Source organism: Vicugna pacos, chromosome 8 (genome assembly GCF_048564905.1).
Source record: "Vicugna pacos chromosome 8, VicPac4, whole genome shotgun sequence".
Classification (NCBI taxonomy): Eukaryota; Metazoa; Chordata; class Mammalia; order Artiodactyla; family Camelidae; genus Vicugna; species Vicugna pacos.
In genome coordinates, this window is record NC_132994.1 from 28,943,319 (window position 1) to 28,959,973 (window position 16,655).

Sequence of the window (16,655 nt, forward strand, 5' to 3'; positions counted from 1 at the left end):
TCACAAGCCTAGGAGGTACTCACTTTAAGTCCTTGGGTAAGATATGAACTTGTGGTAATTGGGCCATTTTTGTCGAATGTCTCCACTGTTTTTTTCTTTCCCAGTCTTGTTTTACTTTATTGGTGGTGTTGTTCAAAGAAAAAAAAAAAAAAGGTAGACTGGGCAGCCAAAGCTGCCGATCATCTCGGGAGTATTTTAGTGTTTCAGTGTCCAAGTGTGTGTCTGACAGGGCCTAGGAGCAGCTACGTCAGAAAGGTACTTTTCTGTTTTTTTCCTTACAGAGTGGTAGGCAGAGTCTGGAGCTGGAGTTGACTGTCATGTCCAGTCTGTCTGCTTTTTAAAATTTTGTTTGTTTGTTTGAAACTGGAAGGGTAAGATGAACTGAAGTATAAGATGGGCTGTCTTTGATATAGCTAAGTTATGATACCACTTCTTTTCATTGTTAACGTGAATAATTTGTTATATGTTTGATTCCATCTAAAGATATATTACCTTATTGCACTCATGATTATATTAAAAATATGACTGTAGAACAAAACAAAAAATGGAGTCCATCTTTGCTTCATTCCGTTTTACTCAAACCTTATTAAAATTAACTAATTTCTGGCCAATGTTTTCTTGATTAGAGGTTCAAAATCATTAAAAGTGAATAGTAATATATATATCCATAAATTTAGTATACTTTTCTGATAAAAAATTACACATGCTGATATGTATTCGTCTCAGTATTAAAACATAAATAATGTGGTAAAACCAGAAGACTCAATTTAAAAATTGTTAGAAGTTTATTTTATAACCTAAATTAATTAAATTAATAATAATCAAAAGCAAAATATAATTATCAGATCTCATTCTCTTATTAATACCATGACCAGGCAACTCCAGCCATGTATGGTAATATAATCATGAAATTTATATATATGTAAAAGTAAATTTTCAGTAATTTAACTATTCTTATTCTGATTTCTCTTTTTGAGGCTAACTATAGTGATAGGAGACATTTGTTTGTACATAAGAAAATAATTTACTACCTATTTTAAAATAAAAACTGGACTGAAACTCCACATCTTAAGAAATGTGGATAATTGAAATTATTTTCCTACACCATTACTTTTTAAAATGGCAATATGGGTAAGATTTTAGAGCTTCATACACATGAAAAATGAAACTTTATATAAAGCTTGTTAAGAAATGGATCAGAATGTACATTAAATCATTTCTTCTAAAACCCACATAACCAACAAGAGTATGAAAATCTATAAAGGTGGTTTAAAACTAGAGAGATTTTTCTCCCTTCTAATGCTATTTTTATAAAGGTTATTCCATCATTAATATGTAAGTCTTACTTTGCCCTGCCACAGGTAGAACTTGAGTCTCCTGTCACTATACTTAAACACAGATGTCCTAAGAGACTACGTATTATCTGAAATTAGCCTCTGCTCTCCCAATGGTCATTCCTTGCTTACTAAAGCAATATGTAAATCTATAACTTAAGCTTTTATTACACGGTGATTCCATTCTGCCACTGTGACCGAAAGTATTTGACTGCTGATCAAATTCTCTGTATTCGTTTCACCTTTTCCCCCCAATCTCTGTTAGGTTCTGAGCTCATGCCCAAAGCGCTCTCCACCAGGATAGTGGGAGGCATTTGGTGGTTTTTCACACTTATCATCATTTCTTCGTATACTGCTAACTTAGCCGCCTTTCTGACAGTGGAGCGCATGGAATCCCCTATTGACTCTGCTGATGATTTAGCTAAACAAACCAAGATAGAGTATGGAGCAGTGGAGGATGGTGCAACCATGACTTTTTTCAAGGTAAGTCCTACTGGTTATCTAAAATTTATGTATTAAAATGATAGAGTACAAGCAAACCTTTCTCTATTAATGAATGTAAGGGTGTAGCAACATTGATATTTGTGCAGGCTAATCAATAGCACATACCTCAAAGGGTGGAGAGGTATACAAGTAAATACATGGCCATCAAGGCAAAACATTTTAATACTTGCAAATGGCAAGGAATTTTTGCTTTACAAGTATTCCATTTTTGTTCAGGGGAGAATTTGTTCAAAAACAACATTATGTTTCCCCAATAAGCTTATCTCTTTGAATGTAAATAAATGCAGTAATATGCTAATTAAAAATTGAATACTACTAGAATCAGACTCTATAAGGCGTGTGTATTCAGAAGACTAGAATGATTGTATGTTAGAATGTTTTCCATACAGACATTTCTTTCTGTTAAAATGAGACAAGGTTTACCTTTTCAGAGCCTTCAGAAAAAGAAGGGAAATAAGGCTGATAGAAACAAACAGAAACAGTTCCTGTTATCTGGACATTCATCCACCTGATATTCTGAGAAGCAGAGTCTCAAAATGGGCTACCCCACTGAACTTGCAATGGTATCCATAGGGACAGCCCTGCAAAACATTCAAATGGTAAAAGTTCCAAGCATATAGAGTGTCTTGCCCTCCTCTATATCATTCTACTCTTCTCGTTAGTTCAGCTGATCTCACTGGACCAGAGTAGACCCAATCGGGAGATTTCATTTTAGGGAGTCAGTATTTCATAATTTCTTTTCTATACTAAGTATTTTTATGTTGTTTATAGTTTGGGCAAATTTTTAAGCATTGGTATTTTCCTTCACTATTCACACAAATGAAATTGGCAGTTCAAGTGAGCAGTAGAAGTGGTAGATTTTTTTTTTCTTTTTAAAAAGTGATTGACTCAAGCTATAAAATAAATTCTTTCAACAACCATTCTGCAAGTGCCTATTGAGTACGAGAAATTGTCCCACACATTGGGTATTCTAGAGCAAATAGCATCTAGTTTTCATTTTTAAGAAGCTTATAGTCTCCCTGGGAGAATAAATCAACAATCATATGACTGGGTTTTTATATTATTTAAAATAATTTTGCCAAGCAATTATGTAATTTTCTTTGTAAAAATTTTTGCTAGGTTAAATCAGCTTTTTTTTAGGGTTCTGGAGGATATCAAATACCCAAAGAATGAGATACATTGATTACTTTAGTCAAATCTATATGATTCTTAAAATTTAATTATTTTCAAAGTGACTATTTTATATGGCTAGGTTAAAGATTGGATGTGTATTTTACATTTAATTGGAAAATCATTATTATTTAATCAAATTTATTGAATAATCAAATATGAGTGAAGCATTTTGATCAGGACGGTGCTATATGACTATATAAATTGCAACTGATTGATTTTCCTCAATTGATTATTTAATATTAATAGAGTATTTTTCATATAAAACTTTTTTTTTTAATGAAAAGGAAATCAGCTATTGAAAATTCAAAAAGTACCTTGTCAGTGTCAGTAGCTTTGCAGTGAGTGAATATGTGATACATTTAAATGATTACAGTATTCAACTTCAGCTTGTACAATAACATAGATAAAGTACTAATGCAAGTGATTTGATACCAGAAGTAATTATTTCTGTTTCACCAATACTTCAGAGTTCTAATTTTATTTTTGTTTTCCAGAAGATTCAAATATCTTAAGTTTCAAAGTGCTTGTAAGCCAATTTTATCTCTGGAAAATCAATTTTTTTAATTTCTCTTTTTCCCCATCCTTAACTTTATTTTCTCCCTGTTTTGTCTTTTGAATCTTTCCAGTCTTCTGTTTTGCTGTTTTTTGTTTTGTTTTTTTTTAGTTCAGCTGCTCTCTGCAGTGTCATTTTTGCCTCACTTTTCTTCTTACTCTTTTATCTCTTGTTTTTCTCTCTCAAACATAGAGATGCCTCTATACCCAGTGAAAATTGACATGAAACAACTTTTGTGTTTCCAATAGCACAGACTTTCTTTCTGTAAAATTGAAGGCCTCTGGAATGTACCCTAGTCACAATAAAAACCGCACAGTGATAATCACTAAGATGACAATTATGTTGATAACTTTATCACATGCTGAATTCCTGCTGCTGAAATTTGAAAAAAAAAATTAGAATTTAGAAGAATACAGTAAATGTTGTTTTTCTTTAGTTATTTTAGCATTGCCCTAAATAATACTAATTTCAACCTCATTATTTTGGCTTGCTAGACTATACACTTGTATCAGCTTGTACCAAATTGGTACACTTGTACCAATTTCATTGGTATGAAATTAAAAAAAAAATTCCCTAGCCACCTGGAATTGAAGCAATTGCATACTCATTTTGAAATTCTACAATGAATCAGAGACTATTGTGTGTAGTCTATTTATATCTGATACCATTCTTTTATTTCTTAATTAACAACAATGCATACAAACACTCTAGGAAGCACCCTTAAGGCATTGACTTCTAAAAGAATTTCCGTCTTTTTTTTTTTTTTTTTTTTTTACTACTTTAACAAGACCCTGCTGTTAGCTAATTGTTCTGGAACAGCTCAGTTCCAGAAAGTTATTTTAAAGAATGATAAAGTTGTGTCACTATAAGCAAGAGCTGGTTCAAGATACCTGGCCTTAAAAGGGATGAGTCCTCAGTATTGCAGAAACACAGACAGAGTTACTCAGCCATTCTGCAACACTGAATAATTCCTTTTTCAAAGAACATGCTTAACTTTTTTCATTGACCTTACATGTATATTGTCTTCAAGAAGAGTTCTTTCTTCTTTTCTTCTATATCCATTATACCCTACACAGATTCTCTCCAGGGACAAGTGAGGGTAAAGCTATGACTGGTAAAATAACTCAATATTGAGAAGACGGTCTTTTTCAGTGTTATCCCATGTAAAGTAATAGAAAGCTATATGGCATCACCAATAGGTTCTTAATCATATTTAGATAATAAAATAGCTGAGGGCCCAGGAATTTTATGAAAAAACTGTAAAGTAGGAGTCAAAACATTCTTCTCGGAATCTGAGAACTTAGTGTGGCAAAAGTGAAATCTCACCTCAGGGCTGAACATTATATAGAATGTTACCAAGCAACAAACACATTCTTTTCTCCTTGAAGTATAAAGATTAGGAGAATGAATACATATAGATATATGCTCAAAAATAATTCAGCAATAGCCTGTAGGTGTTATAGTCTCTTTTGAGAATCCCTATATTTTCAAAGTGAATCATATGTTTTATGGAATGATGCTGAAATCACCTTGTTTCTATGCAACCCATGACTCAGTTTTTCCATTTTCTACAAATTCTCTCTCTGGGTTTGGTTTACCTGAAATCTCTGGCTTTGCTCCAGATCCAACATAGTCTGTCCTTCTGAAAGGTATCAAAGGAAATACATGTCCTCTTTTATGGTTATTTAAAAAATTCTACCAGATGATAAAAAGACATTTAAATGGTATCAAATTTCTAATGTAAATCACTTAATACTTCTGAACATATAATGTACAATTTAGAATAGTTGTTAAGAGTGGAAGAAACTGTGGAAACAGAGAAACCTGAGCTTAATTCTTGGCTCTGCCATCTATTGGCTAAATTTAGGTAAGACACTGCCCCTTGTAAACCTCTGACTCCTCATCTCTAAACTAGAATGACTGACAGAACCATTTTCACAGTATATTTTTTAATGTTAAATGAAAGCTCTATATGACATGCTAAGCACTTAATGAAATCTTGATAGACATCATACATTACCATTACTAGAATACATGGCTAATTAAAACAATGCAGGATTTAGAGTAATTTTAAACATAGTCAAATAAACTGTTTCTATGACCCACAATTGGATAAATAATTTTAAAGTAGATTTTAAAAGATCACACCATGTTTATCGTATTAAAATTGCTTCATTTTTCTGATTATTATTATCATGAAGAAGGAACAATTTGATAAGTGAAAATAAAAAACATCTATGGAGCAGTTTTCAGAAGCTATTTTCTAGACTGTGTATTTTGAAATAGTATATTGAGGTGCAATTACCAATTCTTTGGGGAACTGATGCCAAATATTTTTTATGCCTTTTTTTTCCCCTCCCCTTCTCTACCATCCTAATTGATTATTTTCTCTTTATTCCTTAGATATAAATTCAATTAATCCAGGCAAATTTTCCTGATCCTTTCCCCTACCCAAATCTACCCTGTCTGGGAAAGGTACTCCTTTTTCAAAAATTCTCTGAGCATGTTTTACCTCAGTTATCATTAAATTATCCTCCGGACTGTATTCCATTAGTTCCCTTGCCTCCACACTGCAGTGCAGAGCAGGGTGACATGGACTGAATTTATATCATTTATAACTGGCCTTCTAGTCCCCAGCACAGGCTTTGTGTGTGTTTTGGATTTTATTAGTTATCATTTGCACAATAATATGGCTTAGCAAATGACCAAATACTCTTAGTGGCATGTAACTTAAATCTTTATTGAGCTTACAAATCAGCTGTCCTACTCCTAGAAATCTGGAGGCCCAGAAGCTTTTCTACATTTGGAGCAGACTCCGTTTCTTTCACACCAGAGTGACACTACTCTCGCCAATACCACTTCTGCTCAGCTTTTGTGACCTTTAAATACATCCAGTCAAGTCCATTTGAGTACTACACCAACAGTTCTTAAAATGTGCCTCTGTCTAGACTTAATCATTGCTAATTTGGGCTAGAAGCTCTTTATTTAGAGGAGAAAATCTACAAGGCATTGCCTTAACTTTTCTGGAGGTCTTAACAGAGGACCTCAAGACAACATGATTAATTAATTTTCAGTTAAGATCTGGAGTCATGTGGAAACAACTCTGAGGACTTTTACTGGCTTGGGACACTGAAAATTACAAACATTTTTATTACAATGCCATACAAATTCTAGCTTCTCTCTATCCCCTCTAAATTCTGCTTGCAAACTGCCCAGTTCTTTTTAAAATTATTTTCTTCTCTTTCTCTTTGTTGTTCTTCTTCTTACTGTTAATATTCTATCTCTGTCTTACACTATCTTATCCTATGTAGCTTAATTTATGTAACTGATATTTTGAATGTTTTGTCATTTTGTCTAAAGATTTCTTTGCCCAAGTCCAAAAGATTATTAGTGTATTTTCTATCTCCCAAGTTACTACAAGACATACTTTTAAAATCTTATTTCCCTCTCTATTTTCCCCCTATATTTACAGATTCCCATTTTCCCGGGCCTCCTCTATTTCATTGTCATATGCCATCAGTGTTACATATTTAGGTTTCCTTTACAACAGCAATTCACTTTTTTTTTTAAACCAAATTCTGAAGAGTTATTTATTAGCACAATAAATATTGCATTCATTGATGGAACACCTATGACAAAGGGTTTTAGATAAAACGTGTGCTTTCTTTCAAAATGTTCTAATTCTGTAGAGGACTAAAAAGGTTTCTTCAAAATATGCAGCCCTCTGGTATTTCCATTTTTAACCTTGGGTTAAAAGTCAATTTATTTGGAAGTATATATAGGTTATAATGTTAGGAATGTGAGGAAGTAGATTAATCCATCTAGGGGGGTAGTTTTATCTTTTGTTAGTTAGCAATAAAGAGGGTTTTGTTTTATTTTGTTTTGTTTTTCTTTGTGCATAGGTTCCCTCTTTAGAAGAACTCAAAGTGCATCCTAAATGCCAGCTCATTAATCTTTATAGCAACCCCTAAGGAAGGTAGAAAGCAATTATCATTATGCTCATTTAACAGATGAGGAAACTGGGCCATGGAGAGGTTAAGTGACTTATTAATTATGAAAGCAATAACCAAGGGACTCATAGTACCAGCAATAAAAGGGATAGCCAAAGACATCCCGGCATAACCGTCATTACTCAGGAGAGCTAAGTGCATTAGTCATTTTGGATCACCCACATGACCTCAACTGTTTGATCATATTAAGTTTCTAAAACATTTGCCTTAAGCCATTGGGGCAGATAAAACTATAACATGTTCTTTATAATCTGCTACTTACTCTGAGCTTATCAGTTCAATGGTCTTCTAAAATTAAATTATGCTGGGGTGACAGTACAGGTTTTTAAGCCTGAATTGCTTGTGTGGCATGCCTGTAATGATGTTTTGAAAGCTTGAATGAGTTTTGCTTCTTAAATGCCAAAAGAACGTAAGTAATTTTTGAGTCAAGGAACAGAATGTAAGAAGTTGGCAGTTTACTGCATACACTTAATAAATGGATTTAGAAACATACCATTCATTGGATAGTTCTCGTATTTTTATTAATTTCTAAGAAAAACAAATTTTTAAAAAAATTTAGAACAGTGGTGGAAATGCAATTATAATGCATTTACTAAAAAGAGATTTCTATATTTGAAAAGAAATTCTCAAAATGGCATTTATAGTATACTTTTCAGATCGAAAAGTGTTTTCTGAAATAAGTGTTTTATTTTCCTCTTCCTATATTGGTGGTAAAATATTTGGAAATTTCCATTTTGGGTATGCAGGAAATTGACCTAAATAGTTTTCAAAGACAAGAAAGATCATCTAGAATTACTTTTGAATTTATTTTATTTTATTTATTTTATTGAGGTATAATCGACATTTGACATCATGTAAGTTTAATGTGTGCAGTGTGTTGATTTGAGAAATTTATATATTGCAATATGATTACCATTATAGTGTTAGCCAAAGTCTCTATCACATCATAATTATCAGCTCTTTTCTTGTGGTGAGAACAATTAAGCTCCAGTTTCTTAGCAACTGTGAAGTTTATAACACAGTATTATTGATCATAATCACTATGCTATGTATTAGATCTCCAGGATTTATTCTTTAAAAACCTTTTGTATTCTATATAGCAAATTCCTAGTTAAGTATGGTCATCACCAAGAGAAGTTTCAATTGTTATTTGCACATGGCCAGAAATTACATATGTCATTCATTGTGTACCATATTTACTATTACACATTTTCTAATCATTTCCCACCATTATCCAGATGGGATTATTTGACAATGTAATAATTAGAAATTCATTATGGTACTTTAGTAAGTACAGGGATTATTTCTTAAATACTTGCTACTCTAAGAGTTTCCCTGTTTATTTAGTTCATACTAACTTACCACATAGCTTTGTTTTCAGGTCATTTTTATATATTTTGAGTCAGTTTATGCTTAGTCATGACAACCCCCTTTCTCCTCAATAATTTAGAAAAAAAGGGTCTCAAATGTCAGCATTGAGTCTCATATGGGGATATTGTCTTTGTGCCTGGCAGGTAATTTAAAAATGAAATATTAACGCAAGCATAGGTATATTGGCATCAAACCCTTATGACTAAGTTTTGAGTTTTTGATAGATTAATATCTCCCTATGTATGCATCATAAATTCTAGCCTGTAGCCCAGCAAAATTAGTGATACTAATTTTATCAGTTTTCCCATTTAAAGCACTACTTTAACTTATGGGGCCAGTCTTTTATCCACTTAAGTCCTAGGAGATATGCTAGAAAGCATGTATGTCATATGGAAATATGGTCTTGTCCATGACAGACAATCATATCACTCTGATACATAAGAAAACAGTCTTCATTTTCACTTCAGTTTTCCTTTTTCAAGGAATAGCGTCATTATTTTGTCCTATCTGTATATATCATCCTCTAAGTTTCAAACGTCTTTAAAACATCCATTTGTTGAAATCAGTAGTCTCAACCTGCCTGCACCTTAGAACATTAGAATCACTTGTGGAGCCTTTAAAGAACACTGAGGCTCACATCCCTCTACAGGCCAAGTAATTAAAGACATCTTGAAGTAGGATCCTAGGCATCTGAGTTTTTCCTTTTTCTTTTCTTTTTTTTTTTTTTTAACCTCCTCTGGTGATTCTAATGTCCAGGGAAAGTTAACTTCATATAAAATTTCTTTCATATTAGGGTGGACATTTTTCTCTTCTTTTCTCCCCACACAATGTCAGAGAGAAGCATGAAATAACTCTGCTGGTTACATCCTTACTTCTTTTGAATTATTTACCTGAATTATGCCTAAAGCCTTTATCAACAGTGATTTGCTGAGAATAAATAATCTAATTATATCTTCACTTTTGACACCATTCCTTGAGGCTCCTCATAGGTGTGCAATGAGAACTGTCTTGTAGCCGGATGAAGAAAGTTAGAGATTACTCTTTCCTCGGAGAAGTATGGAGTGGGGGTAAAGCCTGATGTATGTTTGTGTGTCTGAGGAAAAGCTGAGCAAATATACATTCTGTGGGACCTGGGCAGTGAATATATTCACCTTTCCTGTATAAACTTTTACTGCAGTTTCTTTTCCCATGAGAAGAGGGAGAGGAAATTAAAGACACCCATAAGGGGCATATTAGAATCTTGGAAGGATTGTACATGTGACTTTTGTGTTTACCTAATGGGGAGGGGATTGAGAAGAGATGAAGTACTCTACACTGTAGGTTTATATTTTTAGGTTCTGAGCAACAGTTTGAGATTTGGGTTTATGCAGTTTTCTTACCTGAGCTTACTATCCAATCCTGTAATATTTGGTGAACTACTGTCACTCTTTTCCTCGTTGTGAAGAAAAGAATGTAGCTATATTAAAGGATGGGGGTAAATTATTACATCCTTTTAATTGAAGTCTTCCTTTGGGTCACTTGATAATTCTTCAATATCCCCCTGCAGATCTAAACTAAAACAAAATGCTCCTCAAACATGACATTGTGCTCTAAATCGGAGGATACAAAACCAGATATAGTTAGGCTTCCAGGCCAAGATCTGTTCTTGCTAACTTGCTTACAAGTTACTACCTAAGTAATAACTTTATGGTTATTTAGAATAAATAGAGACTTCATTCTGATTTTTTGTTTCATGTATTCAAGTTTGTGGATAATTTAGTTTACTTTTAAAATTTTTCTGCATACTTAAATCAATGAAACAAAGATTTATGTGATTGAACTCCAATGTATCTGAGCAGTTTAGATTAGTGATTAATATTATTACTGAAATTTTCATGTCTTCATGTTGATGTGTTCTTCATCAGACACCTTTTCTAGAAATCTGAAAGAATTATCTCAGTAGATATTTCCCTAACTCTCTCAAATTATTTCTTCTTTATTAGTGGTGTCAAGATATTGGTTGTGGGTAATGGATTACTGTGACTATTAGGTTAAATGGTAATATTTTGTTTACTATTATAAGGGGGTATTTGAAAAGTATTATAGGCTTATCTGTGTCTAATATGGTTTGGATATTAATAAGTCATGTTTGAAATATTTAAACCAATTCTTTATGATGCATTTAATTTACTGGCAGAGTAAGGGGGTGATTTTTACTCAAAGAGGTTGCCCCCCTGCCCCTGTCCTCATCAACACACAATTTATTGTAAGGGAGGCCTGATCCTATGTTTATTACAGGGATTTGCATAAGGCCTGCAGAAAACCAACACCATTTTACTATGTTCCCATTGCAAGAAGTAAAATGGTGCCTTTGAGGAAAGCCGCTTCATCAGACACCAGTTTAGCATGCCAAGTTCCAGCTATCAATGGTGAAACAGCAGATGTGAAGGCTAGCTGGCATCAGAGCATCTGAGTCAAAGACTTTCCTATGGGAAAGAAAGTGCCCCATTACACTTTATCTATACTAAGAACATTGGTTCTATCAAGCTGTCTGAAAATTAGAATATGATGGGTTTTATTACCCTAGCTCTGCCAGAGTGAATTCAATAGTTAAAAAGTAAGTGATAACACCAAATTGGGAATTGTAAGTGATTAGAGTTTCAATGTATTTAAACTTGGAAGGCGCAGCACCTTTTATCTTAGCTTCTCTGAAATGTCCAAGGGACAAAAGTTTAATCCCTCTCTAATTGTTAACATTTCCAATACGTACTAATGAAGCTTTGAGGGCACTTGGATTTAAAAAAGAAATGGTGTGTTTGACTGAAGTGTAAAATCTGAGAAACAATGTTTTAATTGCCTTAGAAAGTAAGTATGTGAGGCTGTTATTCCAGGATACACTGTGGTTCTCTCTCCTGTGCCTGCCCCCCTCCACTCTGTGCAGGGACCACTCTTGCTGTTTGTCAAGTCAGGATGGCAGCTCCAACACCGTGTTGCACCTCATCAATCTTTGGAGAGAGAGGGCCCCCCAGGGAGTGAGAAAACTCGAAAGTTGGTTAATATAGTGATGTTGAACTGGCATGTCAAGTGCTGGATAATGGATAATAGTTGTCACTATAAGAGTTTATAGCCACTGGTTAGGCAAAACTTCGAAGAAAATTCAAGAAGGTGTATTTTTGGACACACAAAAAAGCGGTTTTATTTCTTAAAAATAATTAAAATGAAAATTTCATTTCTTCTGTATAAACAGTTGAATGAAAGCATGATTTTGTGTTTCTAAAAACAAATGTACAAACAAAAAATCCAGATTCTCTGTTTTGTAAATTTTTTGAGGACATTATATTTATTGGAACTGTGTCTAAGAGCTATTAATCATGCTTACTGTTTTTTTGAGGGGGGTGGGTCCAGCTTTAGAATATCAAAGACATATTTTTCTTATTCCTCTAGATTATCCATTATTAATTCAGAGTGAAAACATTGAAACGTCTACTAAATCCAGAATGTACTTGGCAGTTAATGTTCTTGATTTTGCATGCAACGTGATGTCTTTTTGGAGGAAAGCTATTCTTTCCTTGTAAATGCAGTTTGCACTAATTAGCATCTTTGGTCCGCTGAATTTTCTTTTGTTCATTTGTTTGCTTATCCGTTTCAAAAGTCCAAATAGCAGTAATATCATTTTGTTCTTTGATATTCAGAGCTGATTTAAGACATCACATGGTAGTTAAGTTGATCCTTTCATTATATTACAAAGCAAAGTGAAGTGTACTTTTACTTTCTGCTGCTGCCATCTTTGATGCTTAGACTTTTATTTAAACACAACACAGAACTGTCATTCTCCTTTGGAAGCAAACAAAATGTCAGGTCAGGAGCCCTTTTGATACTCAATGATTTGATGCTCAAGTAGTAAACAATTCATAAATCATTCCTAGTTTTTTATATCCTCCCCTCTAACCCTACATAGACTGGAAGAGGGACAAAATACACTTTAGAGCTTATTAATAGCTGTTGATAACTGCAAGCTGAATATAACAGATTTCTAAAAGTATTGCTTTAGAGTATGGCTGGATCAAACATTACTGCTAAATGTCTTAGTCTTAAAGGGATCAGATTCTAAAGTAACTCAAATTTTAATTTTGGCTATAGTATTAGTGATCGTGGCAGCCAATGGGTGTTCTGTAGGAATGATGTGTACCAATGAGTCTTCTGTAGGAATGACATGCCATCTTAACTGGAGTTAAATCACGGATCATTACATAATTTATTTTTCTTATACCCAATTTTCTATATTAAATCTGTTTTAGTAGAAGAATAGTACAGTGTTAGCAATAAATTGTACTTTTGTATTTCTTGAGAGCATTTGATTAGTGTTTTTGATTGTTATTATCCTATTGTATACACCACAGCACTAGTGGAGTTCAGTGAAAAGATCTGATTATCTCTAAAAGTAGGTGTCTCATTTATTAAATATTGTAATTACAACTAATTAGAGACTACACCATAATATGTGTAGAGACTACACATAAATTAATTTGCTTTGTAGGTCCCTTGACTGTTTTCAGAGCACTATGAGTTTGCTTCGTTTTAATTTATTACAAAAACAATTAAATAAAAACCAAAGACTTGGAAGGCAGCATTAATGATGGATATTAAGAATTACTGAGGCAATACAATGCATTTTAACATAATGATTAGGTGTGGAGGATAGGTTGTAGCATGAAATCTTACATCTGTCGCTTAGTAGTGATTTATTTAACCTCTCCAGGCTTCTGTGTTCTTCTATGTAAAGAAGTACACATAACTGGGGGTACAAGTATGTGTCATATAGATTGTTTACATAAAGCACGAAACATGTAATAGACTCTCGGTATGTACTTACAGTATTTCTTGTATAAGAAACTCAATAACTGAATTATTAAACTCTGTAGCAGATGAAACAATTTCTCCCAACATAAATGCTTGTATTCCCAGAAATACATCTAGTTTATCTGTGCTTAATGCAAAGATCTGACAGTTGCCTTTTTGTTTTATTAATAATTTGATCTTGATTGTAGTTTATTTTAAAATATTCTAAATTACTCTCTTGTACTGCTGAAAAAAATGAAACTTACCATGAATCCAGCTCCACCCATACCTTAAACATAGTTTTAAATTAATGGTCTTGTTATTAACAGTTGTATAATTAATGGGCTTTTGGTTAACATGTGAGATTTGCTTTGACAAATCATTCATATTCAGAATTAATGCTTAAATAGAAGAAAAACTCCCATTTTTAATTGTTCTTCCTCTCCTTGAATGTTAACCATTGTAATTTTAAGCAAAATTCCTTTTTTCTTATAAAAATAATGCATTCAACTCATGAGAACTACAGAATTTTAGGAAAAAACACCCAAATCCAACCTTGAAAGACAATGCTTAGTATTTTGTAGCAATAACCTCCAGCATTTTTTACAGATATATTTTAATCTCATTGGTTTTCCTCTTGTTTCAATAGTAAAGACTTTTAACATTAATACAGCTACACACATTCTTCAGTTTTCACTAAGCACACAGGTAATGATGTTCTTCTGAGGAATGTGCTTTAAAGATTCAGTAGAATAGAATATTTTTTAGGTTATAAGAAGGTTTTTTTGATACTTTCAGAAATAATTTTTTTCTTGAGATAAAGCCTAAAACAAATAACATTTTGTTATCTTCCAAATACATTCCATTTAGTCACTGCAAAATTTCCAAGTATATTCATATAAAAATATGTATATACAGCAGAGAAATCACTTATGACTAAATACCTAAATGATTGGGATGTTTATTTGTAATAATCATTTCATTAAAATATCAGAAATTCAATGCTTTAAAATATTACATATAATAAATGTTTTTAATCAAAACTTAGTATCAGTAGAGAGATGACATTAAGGTATCTGTTTAGGCTTCTTAATGTAACCTGGTCTTCAAATGAAAGAGAGAAAAATCATATAGTAAAAATGTATAGAAACAGTCATTAACCTTTTTCAGTTAAACTTTATTAATATACATCTAGAGGAATGATCATAGAAACATTTTTCCCTGTTAGCTGCAGTTTCTACAGCCTTTCCATTTCTATGAATGAGGAAGACCGCTGCATGCCTGTGTTCCTCTCACAAAGAGTTAACATCAAATGCATTTGGGTTGGACTTCAGTTTCTCAGCTATACGAGGCTGCGCAGGGTATACCAGCAGCCGGAGACTCCAGCCTGACTTCACCAAACAAATAGAATTTTAACCGGGTGAATTAGGAACCCATATTATCAAAATGGAGGGAGGTGATGATATAGATGGCCACGGTAAGAAATGAACATGGTTAAACACAACCAATTTTAGGTCTGCTTGGAATATTAGAACCCTTAGGCAGATGTTTCATAAAGGATCTCATGAGGAGCAAATTTGATGGGGACAGTTATGATGCTGCTGCTGAAGGTGGTGATATTCGTGACATAGATCCCCTTGGAATCTAGGGAAAACACTAGAGCTATTTATATCTGTGAAGGGAGAAAAGTAGAAGTGAATTTTTTTTTAAAAAAACAGCAAAACTCATTCTCAAGAAGCCAATAAACTAGCATTAGGAGAAAGGCATTCTTCCGTAGTCAGAAAGACTTTGCACTTGATGGTGTCTGAGAACTATTTTATATAAACAGGAATTTTGCAATCACTATACGTAGCCTTTGTCTTAATGAAGCAGCTTGTGAGTTAAGCATCACGCCTATTGGGCTTCACTTTCAGAGCTGCTTTTTCTCTGGGGCTGAACCATTGAGAGTTGTTGCTTCCATTTCTTTCTACACTGATGCCATAATGTGTGTAATTCTCAGAGTATCTTATGGCTAGAAGAACAAAATTAATTGCAATTTGAAAGTAAAAATGGTAGTTAAACCCTTCTTATATTTTATATCATTAGACGTGCAATAGCTGCCTTTTCCATCCTAATTCACCCTTATTCATAGCTTTGTTTCTTTCCAAATCTCAGGCCTAAGGTATTGTCAGTGCTCTTTCTTGAAAATAAGGATACAATGATTTACGACTAGTAGCCATTAGAGCAATACTTGAGCACTTTGCCTTTGTTCCTTTCTTTGAATTTGACAGCATCAAATCAGCAGTTTGTGGCAAACCTCTTCGAAGAAACATACTAACTCAGGCTAAGAAATAGGACTGGATTATTGTTTTGTTATGGCTTTTAATGAAGTGTGCATGGCTGTTGAACATATGAAATGTGGCTGGTGCAACTGAGGAGTAAACTTGTAAGTTTTATTTGATTTTAATTAATTTAATTGAAAATTGAAACTGAGGCCATGTAGGACATTTTCTCACTAAACACACTGATATATTTTATTTTAAGCTTTATGTTATATAGGATTTCGTATTATAGAGACTGTGATTGGTGCCTGTGTCATTTTTAGATTTATACATAAACACATTAGTAATACACTAGGTGGCAATGGATTGATTCAGTTCAAATAATTTCTTCTGCATACTGATAACATCATGAGGGATTTGTTTGAATATTTTGAGGATGGCATAAGTTACAATAACTGTGTAATCCATCTGAAAATTAATTGAAATGTATACTGTTATTAAAAATAAATCTTTTTTTTAGTTTAAAAAGTACATACGGGCAAATTTTCAAGTTTAAAATGAAGGTGTACTGTTGAAGGAGATGTCAGTAGACATGTAGACACTAGTACTGCTCACTACTGAAGCAGTAAAG

The 16,655-nt window shown here is 33.2% G+C and overlaps 1 protein-coding gene across 4 annotated transcripts in view; it reads left to right on the forward strand.

The window, feature by feature from the left end:
* Positions 1-16,655, forward strand: part of GRIK2 (glutamate ionotropic receptor kainate type subunit 2) — a 933,693-nt gene that overhangs the window by 821,119 nt on the left and 95,919 nt on the right. For 3 of the 4 annotated variants that reach the window (XM_072965660.1, XM_072965661.1, XM_072965662.1), the window contains one exon: positions 1,600-1,817. In XM_072965660.1, the coding sequence (XP_072821761.1) occupies positions 1,600-1,817 (218 nt within the window). Of the gene's footprint in view, positions 1-1,599; positions 1,818-16,655 lie in introns of those variants that run through there. The other variant, XM_072965663.1, reaches the window with a different exon arrangement.